A 23829-nucleotide genomic window follows, 5' to 3' on the forward strand; every position below is an offset into this window, starting at 1 on the left:
TTCAGTAACTTGTCTGGTGGTGGCACCTGGCGAGCAGCCAGTACACTAGAGTTAGGTAGTTTTTCAGGGGGAATCTCTAAGATGCCCTCTGAGTGCATTTGGCATTAAATCCCACACTGGCATCAGTGTGGGTTTAATGTGCTGAGAAGTCTGATACCAAACTTCCCAGGTTTCAGCAAAGCCATTATGGTGCTGTAGAGTTTGAAATAACAAACTCTCAGTCCATATACTCTTTATGGCTTTACTGTGCTTACAATGTCTAAGATTAGACTTAGACACTGTAGGTGCCCAGGGCTCATGCACCTGTACCCTCACCAGTGGTATAGTGCAACCTGCTAAAGGGGTGGCTTATCTATACCATAGACAGTGGGTTGTAGGCATGTGTGCCATGTCGAGACTTCACTTTGCTGTGCACCAAAACACGCAGCCTGCAGTGGCTGTATTTGTATTAAGGGACAGGGCCTCTAATGATGGCACAATATTTGCTGCAGTCCTTGGAGGCCTTCTCTGGTCACAATGCCCTTGGTACCCATGCAACGTTTTACAACAGACTTGTATGTTTCCAGAGAGTTGCCAATTGGGTTTGCAACAGTACAGTATTAGGGAAAGAACATAGGCCCTGTGTACCTGGTTGGCAGGAACCCAGGGCACACTTAGTCAAAGAGCATCAACATCAGGCAAAAAGTGGGGGGCAACCATGCAAAAAGAGGCACTTTCCTACAAAAGCTACCTTCTGTTGTGGCCGGATGCTGTCAACCAAGCAACTCTGCACAGCAGTAAGCTCCTGTGGTTACATCAGTAGTACTCGCGTGTTTTTTTTAGTTATTTTGTTTAGGTCGAGCCTAGCGGCAGCACGCATGTACTGTTCGCTCTGCGAGGCATGCTGTATTAGGGTACGCACTAGAAGCCCCGCCCACTCTCCACCCATATTTGTCATTGGCTTTGTGTCAGTCATTCTTAAATGCTGGCTTCTAATTGGTAAATAGGCTTGTTAGTCCCTCCTTGGTATCTCCTTTTCTCCATTTGTTACTGCCCATAATGACAGGACCTTTTACTCGTCATGTTACATGGTCGGCTTTATTCTGCCTGTGAGCAGTATTTTCTTTAATGTTATTTAGTTTATTTGCAGCGTGATCCACTTTCATTTTAGCTGCCGCACTTCCTTACAAAATGTATTTGCATGCAGCGTGGTTCACTTTAGCTGACGCGCTTGTTTATTTAATTTTTTTTATTTTTTTATTTATTAAAGTTTTGTATAGCGCTGGCTGGACCCGAGGGTATCAGAGCGCTTCACAGCAAATATACATAAGTTAGACAGATAATGCGGACAAAAAGCAGGTCAATGCACACAGGAGTGAGTACACTCTATACAATAGCAGCCAAGCATGAACCAGGGCGGAGATTCGTAGGCAAGTCAATCATCTCAGGGGTGAGCGAGGACATGAAACAATAGTCTAGGTTAAGTTCTAGTTGGTTCCGGAACGCTCAAGGAAGAGGCCTTTGAGTAGCTTCTTGAATTTCGGGAAGGATGTGGTCATTCTGATGTGTGGGGGAATGGAGTTCCATATCTTGGGAGCATTGCCCGCGAAGGATTTGCTCGATGTTGAGAGTTTCTGGGATTTCAGAGGAATGAGTAGGAGCGTGTTGGAACTTCTGAGGTTTCTAGACTGCCCGGCCCTTTTGAGCTTATTGGCCAGGTATTCCGGTTTGCCCGTATGCAAGGCTTTGTGTGTGAGGCAAGCTGTGCGGAAGCTAGATCGTTGGTCAATGGGGAGCCATTTCAGATCCTTCAGAGCTGGGGTGATGTGTTCATATTTCTTTGTTCCCGTGATCATTCTTGCAGCTGCATTTAGGGTAGAGGTCAGAGGACGTAGGTGAGATTTGGCTGTTCCAGTCAGAGTGGCAATGCCGTAGTCCATTCTGGAGAGGACCAGAGCCTGCGTGGCCTGTTTCAAGTCTTTTGTGGGGAGGAATGGTTTTAGTTTGTAGAGCAATTTCAGGTTCAGGAAGGCACTTTTGGCGGTTTTTGAGATGTGTTCTTTCATATCCAATTTGGGGTCAAGGGTGATCCCTAGGGATTTTATGGAGTTCGATGGAACAAGCGGCACATTTAGAGCGTTTAAGGCTTTGAGCCAATCAAGGATGTGGGGGTTCTCTTCTTTGTTAGAGATTAGGAGCACTTCAGTTTTTTCCTCATTGAGTTTGAGGTGGTTGGAAGAGAGCCAGAGCTGAACTTCAGTAAGTGTGTGGTTCAGTCTGTGGATGTCCGAGATCGATGTGGTTTCCAGATAGAGTTGCGTGTCGTCCGCATAAAGGTGGAAGGGGATGTTAGCTTTCCTTAGAATTAAGGTGAGGGGCTCCATGTAAATGTTGAAGAGTTGAGGAGAGAGAACAGACCCTTGAGGAACTCCTCTGCTGATGGGAAGAATGTCTGATTCGCAAGTTTTAATTTTTATTCTTTGTGTGCGGTTGTTAAGAAAGGAGGAGAACCATTTTAGGGCAGTCTTTTCGAGGCCTGCTCTAATTTGCTGTGAAGTCCGCTTTCACTTTAGCGGCCGCGCCTGTTTATTTAATTAATTTACAGCGCAGTCTGCTTTCACTTTAGCAGCCGTGCTTGTTTATGTAATTATTTTGCCGCCCCACATGTGTGGGCTTGTGCCTCCTTCTGCTCCTGACTTAAGTTCACTTGGTGCCCCGAACAGCAACACTGCACAAGGTTCGCCTCTGCAGCTTCCACGGCCCGATCCCTCCCAGTCTCAAAGTTCAGATGAGGATCACTGGCAGGGCTGGAGCCCGGCACCTCATGCGAGGCTTGCTTCTGTTGTGCTGGCAACCAAGCAACTCTGCACAGCAGTAAGCTCCTGTGGCTACACCAGTAGTACGAACGTTTCTTTTTTTTTATTTTTTTTTAGGTTGAGTCTTGCGGCAGCGCGCATACACTGTTCGCTCTGCGAGTCATGCTGTATTAGGGTATGCACTAGAAGCGCCGCCCACTCTCTGCTTATATTTGTCATCGGCTTTGTGTCAGTCATTCTTAAATGCTGATTGGTAAAAAGGCTTGTTAGCCCCACCTTGGTACCTCCTTTTCTCCATTTGTTACTGCCTATAATGACTGGACCTGCTTTGTCTTGTCTGTGAGCACTATTTTCTTTAAAGTTATTTTTAGGTCTCGCCTGAGCCAATGCGCTTACGCATTGCTCCGGCGAGATTATAGTAAGCGGAAAAGAAAAGTCTACCAAAACGGCTGCGGATCGTATACAGTTCATGTGACCTATGCCCGTGCACAGAGCCAGCCACGAGACACACCACCATTTGTCTATGCCTCGGCATAAGACTTCAAAGGCTGCCGCTCCCCCGCCCCCCGCGTGCACATCGCGCATCCCCAATTGTCTGTGCCTCGCCATTAGACTTCAAAGGCTGCCGCTCCTCCAATCCCTCCCGCCCCCCCTGCCACAGCAATGCCAAGAGCTTGTTTCTGGACGAAAGTGAAAGCCTACCGTGCTTGCTTACAGTAGCCTTGCTCCTCAAATGCTGTTGGTGTGTTGCCATCTCTCTAGGGACACTCCGCTTGAAAACACTCGACTTGCTAGCTGCAATGCTACATCCGCTATGCTTTGCCTCTAGACACGTTGATCCCTCGCAGACTGTGCTGACTCTGCCCCTCCTGATTCTGAAACTGACCAACGCAGTCGCCACGCAGTCTCTTCTCTCTGTCTTATGATGTCTGCCCTGCCACCATTTACTTCGGATCCTCACCCTCACACCCCCTCACCCGCACACACCCTCACCCACCCTCACCCCCACCCACCCCCCTCACCCACCCCCTCACCCTCACACACCCCCTCACCCCCACACACACCCTCACACACCCTCACACACCCTCACACACCCTCACACACCCTCACACACCCTCACACACCCTCACACACCCTCACTCACCCTCACTCACCCTCACCCACCCTCACCCACCCTCACCCTCACACCCTCACCCACCCTCACACAACCTCACTCACCCTCCCAACCGCACATCCCTCACCCTCACTCACCCCCTCACACACCACATCACTCAGGAACACCACCACATCACTCGGGGGCACCACCACATCACTCGGGGGCACCACCACATCACTCGGGGGCACCACCACATCACTCGGGGGCACCACCACATCACTCGGGGGCACCACCACATCACTCGGGGGCACCACCACATCACTCGGGGGCACCACCACATCACTCGGGGGCACCACCACATCACTCGGGGACACCACCACATCACTCGGGGACACCACCACATCACTCGAGGACACCACCACATCACTCGAGGACACCACCACATCACTCGGGGACACCACCACATCACTCGGGGGCACCACTCAGGGGCACCACCACATCACTCGGGGACACCACCACATCACTCGGGGGCTCCACCACATCACTCGGGGGCTCCACCACATCACTCGGGGGCACCACTCAGGGGCACCACCACACCCACTCGGGGGCACCACCACACCCACTCGGGGGCACCACCACACCCACTCGGGGGCACCACCACACCACCCACTCGGGGGCACCACCACACCACCCACTCGGGGGCACCACCACACCCACTCGGGGGCACCACCACACCCACTCGGGGGCACCACCACACCCACTCGGGGGCACCACCACACCCACTCGGGGACACCACCACACCCACTCGGGGACACCACCACACCACTCGGGGACACCACCACACCACTCGGGGGCACCACCACACCACTCGGGGGCACCACCACACCACTCGGGGGCACCACCACACCACTCGGGGGCACCACCACACCACTCGGGGGCACCACCACACCTCTCCGAGGCACCACCACACCACTCGGGGGCACCACCACACCACTCGGGGGCACCACCACACCACTCGGGGCACCACCACACCACTCGGGCACCACCACACCACTCGGGGCACCACCACACCACCACACCACTCGTGGACACCACCACACCACTCGTGGACACCACCACACCACTCGTGGACACCACCACACCACTCGGCGACACCACCACACCACTCGGCGACACCACCACACCACTCGGCGACACCACCACACCACTCTGGGATACCACCTCATCACTCAGCCCAACCACATCATCACTCAGCACCACAACAGCACTGTCCTTGCTTGCTACCAACAAGCATTGCCATAGCCAATAGGACTCTCATTAGGAAAGTGTAAGCTATTGGCTTTGTGAATAACAATGGTATCAATTTATATATTTTCAATGCCAACACATATTAAAAAAAATTGTCATTTACAATACCAATAGTTCATACTTTCCTAATGCGAGACCTATTGCATTGCAAATGCTTGTTTTTATTTGCACCGCGGTCCACTTTCACTTTAGCTGCCGCGCTTACTTACATAATTTATTTGCATGCAGCGCAGTCCGCTTTCACTTTAGTGGACGCGCTTGTTTATTTAATTAATTTATAGCACATTCTGCTTTCACTTTAGCGGCCATGCTTGTTTATTTAATTATTTTTCAGCCCCACACGTGTGGACTTGTGCCTCCCTCTGCCCCTGACTTAAGTTAACTCGTGCCCTGAACAGCAAAACTGCACAAGCTCCGCCTCTGCAGCTTCCACGGCATTGTCATTTACTATGCCAATACCTTAAATTCGCGTACATGCAAGACCTATTGCATTGCAAATGCTTGTTTAATAATATAACAGTCACTCCTTTTTGTTTTCACAGTAAGTAAATTGCACAAAGTGACTATTTATGCTAATATTAGAAGCAATTCACTTTGGATACATTCATGTTAATTGCCATTATTTATCCGTCCTCTGGGTGATCAAACTCGCTTTTGTCCATTTTTGCAATATATATCGGCTTGCACCTGGAGGTAAATACTCTCTCTCTCCTTTATTACTCACATCATTAGTTCACTCCTAGTCACTCTTTAACGCACTTTTTAGATTTCTGTAGCTACACTTGTTAGGCTTACTGCCTAATTATCCATTGAATTTGTGATCAATTTATGCTAAGTACAAACCTCGTTTTTCATAATCTAGTATTTTTTTCCGCCTACACTTGTGAACTTCGTTACGCTCTTAATTTAGATCCCCATTAATAGGGGCATTCTTCACAAGCACTCCGTTAGTTTTCGTGGATACCCTCTGGCCAGCAATTTGGATTTCAAGGTCTCTGCTTCCCTAAAAAAATCTGCTTTGCAGAAACAGTTCCTGAGGATCCTTAAGAATTTGGAGTAAGGGTGGGAGTCGTGAAGGGCTCTATGGTGATGACTAGAGTATGCCAAAGGTGTTTTTCTTTGATATCTTGCTATATAGTGTGGTGCAGAGTGCAACCTCATTGTGTCTAATCTTAAGCCCCAGAAAGGGAATTTCCACTGAATTGAAAAGTAAATTTGAGTATTCCGGTATAATGTCCCTAGCAAGCTTGTATCAAGCTCACAGCAGTCAAGTAGACTAGCATTGTTGTGTATTGACTTCTGAATGTTGTCAGCTTATGTGACCAGCCCCGCCTCTTCTACATGAAGACCTACCTATGTTATTTCTATGTTCTGTTTATAGAAGAGCTTAGGCCCTAAACAAACCGGTCTGGCACCCGAACATACAACAGGACATTGAAGGCATCTTCTTAGTCCAAATAGTGTCACATTGTCTTGCCATAATTATTAGATCAGCACGAAAGCCATTAATTTTACATTTCCTTAAACTTTTATTTCAGGTTTCAGATCATGTTATTTAGCTTCCTGTAAGTTTGGTTATAGGTAGTACTTCTAGCATACCCAACACCCACGTTCCTTCCCCTTCAATCTGCTTGATATGAATCACTCCCACACAAGAACTTTATTGTAATTAAAGTCTTGGTGTCTGTTAGTGTGCATACAATCTCAATCTATAAAATTCAAGTAAGTCGAAATTCTGTTTTGTAAATGTCTAAACAGTTTGTGTATATCTGATCTAGATAGTTGAAACAGATAAAATGCATTGGCAACAGCTATGTAAAAGTAAACATATTACATAATTGATTTGTATTGTTTTGTTTTGCTTTATGTAAGGTTTCAGCGTAGATTGGTGGGCTCTGGGAGTGCTCATGTTTGAGATGATGGCTGGCAGGTCACCCTTTGACATAGTTGGAAGCTCAGACAATCCTGATCAAAACACCGAGGACTATCTTTTCCAAGGTATAATATAATGCAGCATTTATCAGTTTAGCATAATTGTGTTATGAAAATAAACATAATTCCAATCAACTTCTGTTGTTCATTTTAGTTATTCTTGAAAAGCAAATTCGTATACCAAGATCCCTTTCAGTTAAGGCTGCTAGCGTTCTCAAAAGTTTTCTAAATAAGGTAAGACTTCGGTTTTGCAAACACATTTTATTTTGTGATATAGTTTTGTTTCTTAACAAGTGAATTGGTTTCATTGCTATAATGAAGTCCTTAATCTTTGTTTGACAAACCTCTCTTCGACCACCCCTCAGTCACTGTCTTTTTCTTAGCATTATCTTACCGCCCCCATTTCACCCAATTGTTTTGCCAACATCATATTGCAGAGCTCTGTGCCTGTTCTAGTCCTCTCTCCCCCAAACTATGTTCCTTATATTTTGTGTATCCTCGCTCCCTGACTTGTACAGCAATGTTCTGCAACTAACCAATTAAACAAAATGCATGCATTGATAATGTTCAATGTTAGTCTTTTGTAACTAATGTTTAAAATTAGTTAAGCTGTTACTAAATGTATTTTGTATTCTCACCACATTCATAAACTAATTCACTCAACGTTTTTTATGTAATAGGTCCCAGCAGCTTTGTTCTCTGATGCCAGTGTAGTCTTGCAAAATCACACCAACAGCTGAAGTATGTAGAACTTCCTCTCTAGAAGTACACATGGGTAGACTTTGCAAATGCCTTGTGTGCAGTGGTGATGAGTTTCAGCATTCTACTTGCCTGATACTCTTAGCGTAATTAAGATTCAGTATCCAAGATTCAGCTAGTTTCCGGTTCAGTTGTAACTTCTGAAATATGGGTCTTGAATCTACAGAGGAAAACGCTTTTAAGAAGCCACAGCCAGATAACTGAATAACTTTGTTTTTAGACTTGGTAGCATATGAAGTAACTACTTTTCATTAGCATACGCGTGCAAGAGCCATATTTTTCTGTGTGGATCCCTCATTTCATGCATTTGTGTTGGCTCCAGCTTAACAGTTGACTGAAATGTGCCAATGGGAGTGGGATCGAGTAAACCAAACAATGATGGTTTAGGCTTTTAAATTCCAGCTCTACTTCCTAGTCCTGTCAGAGCTCTCTTTTGCTCTCTCTGAAGGTGAAGTATACTTTTCTGTATACTTCAGTGCTACTCTGTGTGAAGCAGAACTCAGATACAGTCCGTTAACCGCATGCGCACTAGCGGTTTTCCCGCTGTGCGCTGACTTTTGCGGAAAACTGCGTTACATGACGAGCTCAGCTCGTCATGAGCGTACGAGAGGCGTAACTCATGACGAGCTGAGCTCGTCATGAGCGTAGAAGGGGTTAAAGACAGCAGCAACATCTGGTTAGAGAGTTCAAAAAGTAAAACAATAAAGGAGTTTTTTGATCTGTTAAAAGCCAGTTTAATTTCCTGTTCTGTACCTATAGAGGCACTGATCATTTTTCACAGACACACACCTACACGCAAAACCTCAACCCTTTTACTTCCACAACCATATTCTCCTGCTGGGTTAGCATAACCAGATTCATAACCTAGGAATTTTTCAAAGCCTTCAGGCCGAATTTCGGAAACAACCACATTTTCATGTAATACAATTAATTCCTTATAGAAATCGTTATTCCTCTTTCCACTTTTTGTTTAGTATTTTTTTTTAAATGAGAAACCCGAAAATATTAATTAACGAAATGGCAGTACCTAGGCAGGAAAAGGGTTGACTGCTACTTTGCATTTGATTTCTTCTGCCAGTGGAGCCTACTTTGGCTCTCACGATATTGTAACTCACAATCTCATTTTATCACAATCTCATCACCCTCCACTAATGTCATTGCTTCACAAATTCATTACCTCCCAATGCATTCTCCTAATATTTCTTTGCATAGTAGTCTCGCACCAGTCGGTCTTTCGGCATTCAGGATGCCGAGAATTATATTGTTTACTTTTTTGTGGGCACTGTTGTTTACCACTGATGTGTGTCTTAAGCGCCTTGAGACTCGCGGTGAGTAGCTGCACTATACAAACCCCTGATTGTATGATTGAGGGATGGATTGGTTGATTGATGTACTACCTAAGAGCTGTTCAGCTTGGCAGTGTGTGCAATATCAGTTAATTATACACTTAAACTTTTCCCAGAGCCAGCAGTACTATAGCACTCTATTTGTGTATCAAAGTTATTTCTTTTGGACACTTGAGTCTGAGCAGTAGAAAAGTCAAGCAGACAAGCTGTGCTGTAGATGGTGATTGGAGGTTAGGGACTCGTACCATATGACACAATAATTCTACTCGAAACTCTGTAATCAGCCAGTGCAGTGTTGTACATGTAAATTAAACCAAGTTCAAATATAATACACATAGAGAACGTACAAGGTGCTGGCCGTTCTGTTTTGGTGTATTACCATGAAAATGTATTATAGTGTTTACGTGGTAGTAGCTTAATTTGTTATATTCTACACATTTGTCTCAACTTGTGCAATTTCAGGACTCCTTGAGGCTTTTGCTGCAGTGGTTACAAAAGTTGTATTTAAAGGACGAGAGCTGCCAGACAAAAATTATTTAATTGAGCAACCTTACTACAATGTGTTTAGTCCCTCTGTACCAGTGTTTTTCTCTAGGTGTAGAGATGTACATCTTGCCGTTTTTTAGTCAGAGTAAAAAATCATTGAGCCCAAAAACCTACCACTAAAACACTTGTTTCTACTGATTTAGACTGCGGTGCAGTCAAGGTAGCTTCTGTGTCTTGGTGTCAAGCCACTAGATACCAGGTGTTGAGTTAGAAAGTGTCTTGGAGCACAGTTTAAGTGTTTCTCGAAACAGTTTAAGTCTCTGCTGGTTTTCAGTTTAAGCCAAGAGTCATAGTTGATCAGCTCACATTTTAATTCACTTTTATTTTGGTTATCAATCAAGCGACTGGTACATTTCAAGGCATTGTCCATCTAGGTACTGTCTATCTTAGAACCTTGGTCTCTTAGTATATCCCCATACACTTTTTGCGGTCCAGTCATCTGAAGTTAGCCGTAATTCCTAGAATTGGGAAACCCCGCCAAGGAGGTAGAGCTTTCTTTTGCCCTGGATCCAGACTCTGGAATGATCTATCCTCAAAATTAAGGCAGTGTCAGTCACTCTCTCCATTTCAAAAATCCTTAAAAACATGGCTGTTTCAACGTTTGGATTTTTCCTAATTTTGCATCTCCTTTTACAGTATTCTGGTCCATCTATTTTCTGTAATTTGTCCTGGCGATGGGAAACCTTTTTTAGGTAGCCAGGTGCTTTATAAATTGTGCATAATAATGCCTCTCTAGTGGCCTGTATCTCAGTAACTACAACTTTGAACATTATTTTTGCAGTGACAACTTTACGAATAAAGAACTAATCCAAATTGAAAATGATATCTATAAAACTGTAAGGTCTAGAAAGGTGATTCAAACACTCCCAGAATCAGGAACACCAAGGAAATTAAAGCCCAAAACTCATGGCTACTTCTGGACTGGGAAAGACCAAGAAAGGGCAGCAAGGGTGCAGAGAGGTAGGGGCGGGTTCACCTATCCGCTTAAAGGGATGTCTCACTTAAAAAGAAAAGGCTCTTTGCAGTTTTGTGGCCCAGGCAATGACTGCCTGTTGCCTTTATTGCTTCTTCTGGTCAGCTAAGCTGCCAGTATTTCATGACTCATTAAGGGTTTCTGTTCCTTAAGGTGCACTTCACACAGATTCTCCTTGATTTCCAAATAATGTATACATTACTGGCTCACCTTGGTTACTATTTATTTTACTTTGGTGGCCGGGTGCGTGGAGGAGGCACCTGAACCAACCAAATTGCTACCATTTTCAAATTTTCAGGTCCTAATCAGGAAGAAGACAACTTCTGTTTGTGTTGTAGTTTGAAGGGTTTCGGAGCAGTGAATTAGTCGTGTTCACAAAAGGACAAAGACTGCCCGGCCGGGAGACATACCACCTTGCGTGGGAGGGGCAATTTATCCCAACGGACCCCATTATTTACCACTACTGTATTTTACATACTGATATGCACACACTTTTCCAGTGGTAAATCTCTGATAGGAAAATATGCAAATATATGCCTCTGTCAAGCTGTAAATTCCCTAGTAAAAAAAAGAATGCAACATGTTTAAGTTCTGAGCCTGGAATTTTTTTCAGTCAGTTGAGCCGTCTGTTTTGACCATGCCTCCTTGTCTTGCAAGAATTTCCTCTAGCACCACTCTTCTTGTTATTCTTGTCAATTGTGCTTGTGCATGGAGGCCATTTGAGATCTCTGCTCTTCATCTACTCAGTCGAGCAAGGTGACTTTCTTGGCTGCAGGTTTGTGCCATGAGGCAGACTCAGTGCGCTTCCTTTACCTGGAATTGTTTTGTGGCTGTTCAAATTCAACCTTAAAAAGTTAAAGCATTTGGACAGTTATTATAGAAGAACGTCTGTTATTATAGAGGAACGTCTTCATGGGTGACTCACAAATCAAAATGTGTTCCCAGACAATGACGTTACCTAATGCAAAATATACCATAGCTTCTCAAGGGCAAGGAAAAAGAAGGTTGTGAGAATACTGTTCTTAGAGCCACAACAGGAGTCTGAGAAGAAGGCCTAATGTTCCCTCCGAAAACATTCCCTCGTCTCAGATTGAAGATTTCAAGCAACACCTGGGGAGGAATACTGAAAACTCAGACTGACGTCCATCAATCCCACCAGCACTGTCTGCCATGTTTCCTGGTCAGTCACCAGAGTATTCTTCCCGGTGAAAGACGCCATATCATTCTTCTTTCAACATCATCCTGCCCCTGATCTTCCTGTTGAGGTCATGGCGTTCTAAGCAATCGCTTCTGCCTTAGGGTTTACAATACCAGAAAAAATGTGATTACATTCCTGACTGCGCCTCCGATATGTATGCCATCCCCGATTTCAACTTTGACATTCATGTCGTGCCCCTCTAAAGAAGTCCCTTAGACTTCTCAACCAACATCAAAGTCTACTAGAACGGCAAAGAGGAAAGAAATTGCCTCCAGAACTTTGAGAAAGACTGAAAGACACAGGAACTGCAGAAAATCACAAAAAAAACAAAATGGAGAGATATGAACTGCGCTTCTGGAAAAAGGAAGTCATAACACTCAGAGTAGGACTGGCATTACTTGAGGCAGAGGCTTTTATACCAGGAGCAGTGGACTTTCATTCTTTGTGCCTCCAAATCTATTTAGGCAGGAAAAAGAATACATATCTAAAACAGTGCCCAGATGCTTGCTGGCCATACCGAAGCCGGACTGGGTGGTAATTGTAGCAGTCTGTACATTTCGATGATCCATAACTGGATCTTTGGGCCTCTGCCTAATGGTGGTAGAGGAAAGCACATACTGCGAAAGCATGGCAGTAACTTACTAAGGCTTCCAGCATATGTGCCATGGGCAAGTCATCTGCATTCAGGTATGGCTGACATGTACCTGATGAGGAGTCCAGGCTGGGATGCTTGACATCTCCTTAAGCAAAGAGAAGTTGTTTGATAAGAAAGTTGATAGGGCTGCCCAATCGAATACGGCCCACACAGTAAAGGCAATGGGGGGGTATTGTCAAAGATTTTTACCTTCCTTTTTGGGCGCGAAAGGGTTAGGTTAACTTGAACAAAGGTTTTTACCACCTCAGTTCGAATAGCGGTACTCTCCGCACTGCCCTGTGGCTGCCACTGGAAATACTCTGAGTGGCCAGTAGGGCTTCTAGAAAAGGGGATCTCAATTGGAGGGTGCACCCTGAAACCAGTGGGAAGGATCCCAGGGTGACCTGCTGGCCCTTCTTTGTGGAGGAGAAAAAGTTTCTCACAAGGCCTTATCAAACAAGTGATTGGCGACTGTATTGGCAGGCCTCGTGCTGAAATTTAGAAAGATCAACTTCAGGGCTGCAAGAAACACTTTCTGCATACGGAAACAGAGGAACAGGCTCTTTAACAAGTGTGAGATAGAACCAGTACCATTGCCCAGAGTCAAAGGGAACTGCTTTAGGTATTCCCACATTCTCGAGCATTGGATCTTACATGTATACACATGCTTGAATCATTTCCTGGTGTCAGTCTGGCAATTCCAGGTAACTTAAAATAGCAGAAAACACAGTTAAAAATGCCAGAGGCCTCAACTACAGTGTTTGTTAAATAGAAAATCAACTTCATTTAAAACCACTCGAGATTCAGCTAATTAGGGGTAAGTGGAAGCACTCCTACTCCCCCCTTTATACCCCCACAGCTCAGATTATTTAGCACAAGCATGAAGAGTACATATTATAGTAGTGGGCCCCAGCTTGTATGTACTCCACAAGGGTGCTTCACTTCAAAATATGACGTTTGAAGCAATACGCAGCTGACAGTGTGATCTGCTTTGAGATCAGCAGTATTGTGCAGGCCACTAACGGAATTGAGAGTATCGTACAAAGCAAAGAAGTCAAGCACACAAAAAAGTCAATGCAGCCTCATAGAAGAGATGAGGCTTTGAGTGGTAGACAAAACTTACCACAGTAAAAGTGGTATCTGCTTGGTTGAACAGTAACTTATTTCATGTAGGCGTAAAATACATTTGGACACTCCCTTCTCCAATATGATATTTTTTTGTTCTGCATAGAATGTGATACATTTCTCAAACTGGAACAATACTAGACATGACACTGTAGGTTTAAACATGCGTGTAACAGGTTCTTATACTCTCGAAGCAGAGGGAGGCAGAGAAGGCAATTTGCCCAGAAAGGGCGAATACCAGGATTCAGTTTCCAGGTTCAGTTTTATATCTCCATTTGATTGGGTGCTGTTTGCTGATAGGTCAACAACAAAATGTGGCTATTTCTGAGCACTCCAAGTCCAGACACTCCTCCTGCATTTGTCCTGAAGGAGAAATGTGTATTTAATATCTTATCACCCTAGAGAATGACCACAGTTCAATTTCATTAGTGAGGGAAGCCAAGCAAGCATAATTTACATGTTGGCTTAACAGAGTAACATGGAAATTAGCATATGGCTCCATTGGCTTGCTAATCGGGCGAGCGATGTACTGCCACTCGATAGATTCATTAAAGTGTGCAGGAGAGTCTGTGTGCCAGTCTATATGCCATTTATATGTTTGCGGACAACCCTCTGGATTTTTTGTAAAGAAGCCATATCGACAACAGTGCTCCACTTTTGATTTAATTTTTCTGTATAAAACTCTTGTAGTGTAGTTCCTATATTCCCAATAGGCTCTGCGCATTGGAATAATAAGTACTGTCGGTTAGACGTAGGACTGAGGTCGACTAGGTCTCTACCGAATCTACTAGACTTAATTGTGAGTGCCAGCTAGCTCAGAGGTCACTAGAAACTTTCTTGAATTCACAAGAAGGGATTAGTTTCTGACAACCGCATAAACATGACCACTTTGTTTCCCAAGAATAAGAAATCAATCTGTAGAGTCGCGGAAACAATAGATAGCTATTTTACTCAATCGTGCATGCTTCGTTTCACCAGAGGTGCTGAGAAAATACAGACGAGCGTTTTCAATAAAAAGTATTTATTGAACAGTCTTCTTTCTCAGGCATAAGAAATGTACTGCTACAATAGTAATACTGGTTATAAAGTACAAGGCATATAATACGATAAGTATTATAAAGTTGTACTGTAAAAGCATGATATGGTTTCTAAGCCATAAAATAACTAAAATGCATAAAATACAAGCAGTGATAAAATAATGACTAAAAGTACTCAACTAGTGCTTCTAAAATACGCCTACCCCGGTGTACCGAACCTAAGTCTAGTACAAGGGAAGAAGTAAGTGAGGTGTAGCTTAAGTTTTGTATTCTTTGCCAAGAATCTATTCCAAGAATTCTCTTAAGGGTCTAATCAGCTCCGTACCTTGGTGTTAGAATGAAGGAGGTCTTGTATCTCTCTCTCAGGTCTCGATTTGGATTTGGATGGAAAACATGGATATTCGATAAGTAAACCTCCCCCCCCTTCCTCAAGCGCCTTGAGACCCTATGGGTATGTAGTGCGCTATATAAATTCTGACTTGACTTGACTTGACTTGACTTGATTTCCCAGCAACCCGCAAGGGTAGCCTGGAAACACTGGAGCTGGATTTCTCTGCAGGAGAAAAGACAGCGTCTCTCAGTGCGTCAGCTGGAGGGTCGGCTTCCTTCGGCACTTACTGCTGCAGGGCGTCGGGCAAGTAGTTAGTCGATCTGCTCCAAACCACCGTGTGTTTGGGCAAATGTAGGCATATTTATACTTTGAAGGTGCCGAGTTTGATTGGACATAACGTCATCAAAGACTCAGTTCTTTGAAAACTCCATGATTTCCTAGATAAATTAGTATTCAGGCAAGGGGAAGTCCCTAGCTGCTGAAGGCGTGTTCTTCTAAGAAACCGTTGTTGATTCTCGGAACTTAGTGGAAGTAGCCATGCCGTATTTGGGCTGCATAGGCTCAGTCTACATATGGTAATGATTTCTATGCCTATATAAGGATTGGGTAATGTATACCTATATATGGGCATGAATCGGGAAAATTACACTAGGGTCCTAGATTCCTACACAACACTCTACAAGAATCATCTCTGATTCGAAGTGTTGAAAGAGCAGATGCGCATTTTGTCCAGCTCCTGGTTTCTTGTGTCATTGATCTCCGAAGGACTAAGCGGACCAGCTGAGAAGCAAACCATCACAGTGCCTAGTACATCTACCAGGTGTGCTATGGCAAAAACACAGACAACCATTCACACCCTGTCCCAAAGGCCAGGCTGTGTCGCGGCTCACAGCCAAAGGCTGCGTGCAACAGAGGTTGGGCATACACGCTTGATTGGGGGTTGGCTATACATGGCGGGTTGGGCTCAGGGCTTGGCTGAAGGCCCAGGCACAGGTGAGGTTGGTACATGCAGGGGTTGCATGCGGCCAACCTATGCTGTGCACATCCAAAGGCTGTGCGCAGCAGGGGTTCGGTGCTCGTCGAGGGTTGGGTGCATCACCTGGATTAAGGTCCAGCCATCACTTTTGGTTGTAGTATTACTCTACCCTTTTAAAAGCCTATAGCCAGGTCCACTGTAATAATGCAAAAATGGAGGACAAAATTATGTGGCAGGGTTTGCTCAATTATGTGGCAAGAATAGACAGATTATGCTGTGTAATTCTGCACACTTAATGATAGTATTACTTTATTAGTTATTTTTACGGTTTTACAATGGTGGGCATTGGTTACACCTTATTAATACCAGTTTACACTTAAATGTAGCATACACACCCCAAAAATATTTGTTATATATATACATATATATATATCAATCAGACAAGTAAACCTGTAAGGCCCTCGTATGAAGGTCTTGCAATAATCTAATCGCCGAGTTAGTTTGAGCGTAACTAGCACCAAACCCCACAATCGCTTTAAGATTCCATGTAACAGAATAGGACTACATCTACAAGCTTTAACACGGCCTACTAACAAACAATCCACTCTTTAAGGTTGGTTGGCTTTAAAATGTGCTTTTAACAACAAGTAAATCCTACCTACTATCTTTGTTGTTAACGTTCATAATAAACAGATGAAACCTATGGCACCTGAGTACAATAACAATCTACCCATAAAAGATTCTTTGCTGCAAGGAACGTTTTTCACAATAAAGGAAGTCAGGCCTGCTGCCTTTATTGTAGCATTTTGTAGTAAAATATTAAAAGTAGATCCCTAACGGGGCCTAACAAGGTTGTATGTAGGTGTCTTCGAACAATGCCTGACAATCGAGGTTAAAAAGAAAGTAATGGGCGGCGCCATGTAGTTTTTTAGGTCTCGCCTGTCGATGCGCATGCGCATCGAGCTTGCGAGCCTATTGCGGCTCAAACAACCTTTAACTACGAAGCAAGGAATCGTGGCGATTCCTTGCAGTGCCCGTGACTTTTAAGCTCAATGCGCATGTGCATTGAGCTTAAAAGCGCGTGCACAGCCGCCCGCATTCCTCCGACACCTTTGAAGTGAAGCTTAGCTTCACTTCAAAGGCCCGGCTTCTTCACACCCACATGCCGCTCTCGCTCTCCCCGCTCCGCCCCCTCCCCTGCCCGGCCCGGCTTCTTCACACCCACATGCCGCTCTCGCTCTCCCCGCTCCGCCCCCTCCCCTGACCTCGGCTTACACTCACCCCTCCTTTCTCCCCTTTAGGCTGCTTTAATTGATTTTTGTGAGCCTTTAATTACTTGTATGTTTCCTGGCGCACATCCCGTTACGTTGAAATTTTTCTCTTCCTGCAAACTTCTCACCTGTCTTTCTGGTCTTTCTCTGCTCTCCTCCCCCTGTTGGCCTCCCTGTCGTCTGTCCTCTGTCTCTGCATCTCCCGCTCTTTCTCTGCTGCCCTCTGTCCTTGCAATCCTCCATCCCTCTCGCTGTCCCTGCTGCTGTTTCCCTTTCTCTGCCGCTCGCCTGCTCTCTGGCTGTCTCCAGTGACGTCTCCCTGCCTCTCTCTCTTTCTCTGCCGCCCCTTGGCTGCTCTCTGACCGTCGTCAGTGACCTCTCCCTGTTGCTGCTCGCCCCTCTCTCTCTCTGCCGCCGTCCGTCTGTCCAGGCTGCTCTCCGACTGTCCTCAGTGGCCTCTGTCTGTCTCTGGTCACCCCTCTCTCGCTAACGTCCTTTTACCTGTCTCAGCTGCTCTCTGCCCGTCTCCAGTGGCCTCTCTTTCTGCCTCTGCTCACCCCTCTCATCTACCCCGGACCCTCTGCCCCAGCTGTAGTTATAGGTCCGCACAGGAGGCTGGTGACTGAGTCCGTGCTTGTTTTTTAGATAACTTCGATTGTGACCCGAGCAGATGTGGACAAACACCACTGCCACGACATTCTCACCCTCATATTCGTGAGTGAATCGCATGCTCTGGTGTTCCTCCGTTAACATTTCTTTCCGATCCTTCTGGTTCTTGCAAGTGATTAGTGGGTTTTCACGCTTGTTTATTTTCTGCCTGCACTTCAACTTTCCATCCAGTCAACAAGCAGTACTTTCTTTCTGTTCCACCAGTCTATGTACATTTTTTCCACGTCTGTCGCAAAGCTTTCAGTTTCTCGTGCATGTGTATAGCGCACGTTGTGGCTGTCTCCATAACTGCTCTTTAAACAAATGCTTTTTTTGTGAAATCACCCCATGCCGTGCTTGCACTTCAATGGCATCCGTGCCCCTCCCTTTAGTCGCAGCTCATCGGATTCACTTTGTCGGCGCTGCTTGCACAGCTGAGCACCTCCCTTAAACACATAGGCCTCGGCCCCTGCAGCATTCCCCTCCTCCACCCCTCCCTTTCAGTGTGCTTGGAGTGAGGTCTCGCATTTGTGAAAAGTTTGAGCCATTGGCATTATAAATGACAATGCTATTTATTTATTTATATATTGGTTTTCAAAACAGATAAATTAAAAGGCATTGTCATTTACAATGCCAATAGCCTTAGTGTAAGCAAATTGTTGTTTTATTTCATTGCACTTAGATCCAGAACTGCTAAACCAGCTTTGGATATTTTGATGGCAACAATATAATATTTGAGTGTGTAATTGTAATTCAAGTTATTTTGTAGCTGAGTTGTGCTTTTGTCCGGAATTACTGAACTGGCATGTGTAACTGGTTGGCTGCTTCCATAATCATGGATGGCCCTGGTTACCAAAGTATAAACACAACAGAGACATAAGTATAGCATAGGTTGGACTTGCTGTGGGATATATCATACACAGACAACCTGCACACAGTTGCAATTTGGCTTTAGTGGTCAACATGAGGCTCGATTTTGAAAATGGCGGGAATTCGGGTCCCTTAGTTCAATATGTTGTGGTTAATACCAGATGGATGTGCTGATCTGCTACTCTCTTCTACCCGCCCCATTCTCTAACTCCCTGTTCTCTTCTCCGATGCTGATCTGCTGTTCTCTTTCACCCCGCCTCCTTCTTTAACTCCCTGTTCTCTTCTCCTGTGCTGATCTGCTGCTCTCATCCACCCACCTCCTTCTTTAACTCTGTGTTCTCTTCTCTTGTGCTGATCTGCTGACCCTCACCCTCACTCACCCTCACCCTCACTCACCCTCAACCCCTCACCCTCACTCACCCTCAACCCCTCACCCACCCTCAACCCCTCACCCTCACTCACAACACATATTGTGTTACAATAGGTGTCACATTTGCGAAAGATAAAACTATCTAGAGATGTAGCATAACGACCAGAGCTGCCATATAAGTCACATAAATACAAAACATGTTGCATTCCAAATGCTATAGGTGTCACATTCGCAAAAGTTATAACTATTGGCATTGTAAATGACAAAGCCATCAATTTAGCAATTTTAACAACGAAAAAATAAATAAATTGTCATTTACAAGACCAATAACTACAACTTTTCTAATGCGAAACCTATTGCATTCCAACCCCACTCACCCACGCAACGCCACTCACCCACGCAACGCCACTCACACACGCAACGCCACTCACACACGCAACGCCACTCTCACACGCCACTCATCCACGCAACGCCACTCATCCACGCAACGCCACTCATCCACGCAACGCCACTCATCCATTTGCAAAACGAAAAAAGTTAAACTCTTCTATTGCGAGACCTATTGCATTTTCAATGCTTGTTATTTTTATTTTATTATTTCCTCTGGCTTATTTGCCACGCAGCTTGTTCCACTGCGTACTACGGTTTTAGTTTCACTTTTAGCCGATTTGTGGTCTGCTTTCTTTGAACTCCGCATTTCCATAGCTCGGTGGGCGTCTTCCCAATGCATGCTGCTGCCATACGACCACATTACTGCCTGGCTGCTCGATTTAACCCTTTCCAACGCGCGCTTGGTTGCTGTTGGGCTCAGTTCTGCTTTGGTTGATTTAGCCATGAACTCTCGCGGTTCGCTTCCACTGTGCAGTCTGCCAGATGGTCGCTCTACTCTCCGCGCCTGCCTCTGTTTGCCTTTAAGTGACTCCTATCAAAGGAATGCGCGCTCCCTCCGGAATGCCTTGAACTCGTCGGCTGCAGGAAGCTGCGGCCTCCGTGACGTTTGGTTTTCACTGCTGACTCTGGGCTGTCATCACACCTTCGGAATCCGTCTTGTGAATCCCACATTCTGCCTTGTGACCCTAGGTGTTTGCTTCCCCGCTCCCTGCAGCTCTGAATCTGGTGTGCTACTTTTTCCAAAGTACATTTTGGCTTTGTGAGTTTAAATTCTGCCTATTTTTCCAGCGAAATATACCTTTTTCCCTCCTGCTAAAACCCTTCGTTATTCGCACTTCTTATTACCCGAGTGCTTCTCGGCATTCCCCTTCAGACTGTGGCTGCTTTCGGATATTTATTTTAGACGTACCGATTGTCATGCTATTAAACTCCCTCTCCAAACATCTTCATAGACATTGCGACTCCCAGTTTTTGGGTGTGGCTTGAGAAAGGTTCAGCTGTTTGCTGAGATTTGCCATGCTGGTAAAACTGAAAAAGAGTACAGGAAAGGATTCGTGGTGCCACCCTGTTGTTGGCCAGCCTTTTCTGGCAGCCGAACGTTTTATATTGTCCAGCAGTGGTATTCCTCTGAGGAGAGTGTAGTGGGCATCCATAGCATTGGAGGCCCATTACATTGCCCGCCCACCGCGCCATTATAAGCCACCCTTATTGTTGCTGTGAAGATCACTCCACGCCTCATGCTCTGTGCAGTTGTGCCACAAGCTGCGTGTGCCAGAAGCACCAGGGCAGTGCTGCGGTGAAGAAACAGCCATAGGGAATCCTTCGCAGAATGCTAGTAGTTGCTGGGTCTGGCGGCGAACAAAGCTGAGTAGAGCGACTTAGACATCAGTGGAATACATTTGCCACTCTGTAGCTCTATACTAATCCTAACTTTTTTTAAACTCACGAGAAAGACATTCTTAGAACTATCGTGGACTGGAAGCCCCTGCACGTCTTGATATCAAATGTATCCTAAAGTTACCTCATGTCAATGTATATTCTTATGTTATTACTCTATGGCTATTTTAATGTACCTACCTCATATCACTATGAATAGTTATGCTATACAAGATGTAACTCTACACTACCTCATGTAAATGTGAAGCGCTCTGATACCCAAGGGTCAAGTTCGCGCTATACAAAACTCTTTAAATAAATATATTCCTGCACTCACTGGAATGCAAGTGCTCCATACAGTCTGCCAGCGGAGGAGGGCCACAAAACACCAGCCGCAACCATGGTGGGCATTATCCGCAGGTGGGTGACCTGGCACAAAGAGCACTAGGGAAGAGTGACTATCTAAAGCTCTTGGCCACAGCCAGTGACCAGACTGGACATTTTGCACAGGTAAGGGCTTTTACTCCGAGCAGACCGAACGGTCCATCTTGTAAAGTGCGTGCCCTCAAACATAAGAGAAAACACATTTCTTCAGTCAGCAGCCTTTCACTGCAAAACTAAAGACGTTCTTTGTGTATTGGAGTAGCGCATAGAACTCACACCTATCTGCCACTGCATTCACCAGTATAGATCACAGCCAGGCACCACGTCACCCTTCATCTCATACACTCATAGAACTGGCATTAGTAGGGCAGACACTCCTCATACGCACACACAATAGGGACGGTAAATGTATTTGTTTCATTGCACAAAAGGTACTGGTTCAGAGGAAACAGTGCAACTTCTCCCTATTTGGAACAGGAACAGAACTGCTGGCAGCAACGTTGGCGTCCCTCTTATTTGCAGCAAAATTGCTCCTATGAAGAGGTTATTTTGATGCACACTTCAAACTGCAGATTCCTCACCTTTGGAATATACCCAGACCCCAGACTGCTTTTGGATAATTTTATCAGCAGTGTTTGTGCGATTCAGTATGTGGCATTGTGCAACTTTGCACTTGCTCCGCACTGCCCTGGAAATGATGGAGCGAGCCCCATAGAAGTCCCACCCATGAATGGCAACGTCCGTTCCTTCCTTTACGCTGATTTGGTGCTCTGCTCCTACTTTTGCCGGTCTTCTGATGGCTGCTAGAGAGTCCCACCCATGAATGGCAACGTCCGTTCCTTCCTTTACGCTGATTTGGTGCTCTGCTCCTACTTTTGCCGGTCTTCTGATGGCTGCTAGAGAGTCCCACCCATGAATGGCAACGTCCGTTCCTTCCTTTACGCTGATTTGGTGCTCTGCTCCTACTTTTGCCGGTCTTCTGATGGCTGCTAGAGAATTATGTTTCCACCTAAAATGACTGCCTAAGCCAGCTGAGACTGCTATAAGCAGATGTTGGTCATGGACCCCCACGAGGTGTGTCTTTAGTACCTGGGTTCCGGTCCTGACTCCAGGTCCTGTAACTAAAGCATCCTAATGCACTGGAAGGTAATTTGATACTAGGAGGAAAAGCTGTACTTCACTAAGCATAAGGAATAAGTCATGGACATAACACGGGTCCAGTTCACTGTCCAACTCACGGGCCAGAACCCAAGGCCTTTCCTGCGACTCCTCCACTTGTTGCTCAGAATCATAGGGTAAGTCAAAGTCCTAACTAAAGCACAAGAAAATGAGGTTGGGCTTGACCACATCCCGCCATTCTAGTTCCAAATAGGCGGCACCAGGGTGTCACGAGTTAAGCTGCACTCCTTCAAAGCCTCTGGCCATGGAACTGATACCTCAACTACTCCTGGCACGTCGAGAGAGTACCAAGATGCGATCAACCCCAAAGCAGATAGAGGCCTTCAAGGAGACTATGCTGCAAATACTTCTGGTTCTGTCTGGCATACCTTTGGGCCCTAAAGAAGTTCAAAAGCCTTCTTTCAGGTTACAGTGGGCATGTCTTCCCTTGATGTCATCTTACCTCCTTGTGAAAGCCAAAATTATAGTATCAGCAGTGTGGGCCATAGATTGTATCTAGATGTTATGTGCTCACACCTTTTTGTGATCCACTGCTTAGAAGTCGCAACAAAATACAGTTCGTACACACAGTGAAAAGGAGCATATGGTTATATCAAGTCAGCTTATAAAGTACAATAAATTTCATAAATCTCTTAAATCCAAATATATTGATCAGGGAGTCTTAGTTCATCTGTTTAGAATTCTACTTTATTTCAGTTTAGACAAAATGCGTACATCAGCCCAGCCAATGCGTTTCGTCCAACAAGACTTCCTCAGGGTTGACTATATTCCTCAAAGAAACAGACACATTTTCCTTTAATCACAATTCAAAATACACAGACTACTCAGCATTTGAAACCAAACAGGGAACACTGCAGACCATGGCAGAAGGTATTTTACCTCTTACTTCCTGAAATGAGGACACTCTGGGGATACTTTGCACCTTGTTGAATTTTGATTGAAGGAAAATTTGTCTGTTCCTTTGAGGAATATACCCAACTCTGAGGAAGTCCTATTGGACGACAATCGTTGTCTGGGCTGATGTACTCATGTTATCTAAACTGCAATAAAGTGGAATTTGAAACAGATGAACAAAGACTCCCTGATCAATATATTTGGATTTGATGGATTTATGAGATTTATTGTACTTTACAGGCTGACTCGATATAACCATATGCTCCTTTTCACTTTGTGTATTAAATCCTTGTTAAAGCCTTTCAACATTGTACTAGAGGACGGATTTTTATTTAATACATTGAATTGTGGTCGTTTGATATATATAGAACCTGTTTTACCACTCAGTAG

At 45.1% G+C, this 23829-nt stretch overlaps 1 protein-coding gene across 2 annotated transcripts in view; it reads left to right on the forward strand.

Moving 5' to 3' along the window:
* Window positions 1–23829, forward strand: part of PRKCI (protein kinase C iota) — a 210894-nt gene that overhangs the window by 124714 nt on the left and 62351 nt on the right. The window contains exons 14-16 of one of the 2 annotated variants that reach the window (XR_013602403.1): window positions 7072–7197; window positions 7286–8402; window positions 8542–8701. Coding sequence is in view for 1 of the 2 variants with exons in the window: in XM_078666177.1 (XP_078522303.1) it covers window positions 7072–7197; window positions 7286–7365 (206 nt within the window). In the remaining variant the exon portion in view is untranslated. Of the gene's footprint in view, window positions 1–7071; window positions 7198–7285; window positions 8403–8541; window positions 8702–23829 lie in introns of those variants that run through there. The other variant, XM_078666177.1, reaches the window with a different exon arrangement.

Source organism: Lissotriton helveticus, chromosome 11 (genome assembly GCF_964261635.1).
Source record: "Lissotriton helveticus chromosome 11, aLisHel1.1, whole genome shotgun sequence".
NCBI lineage: Eukaryota > Metazoa > Chordata > Amphibia > Caudata > Salamandridae > Lissotriton > Lissotriton helveticus.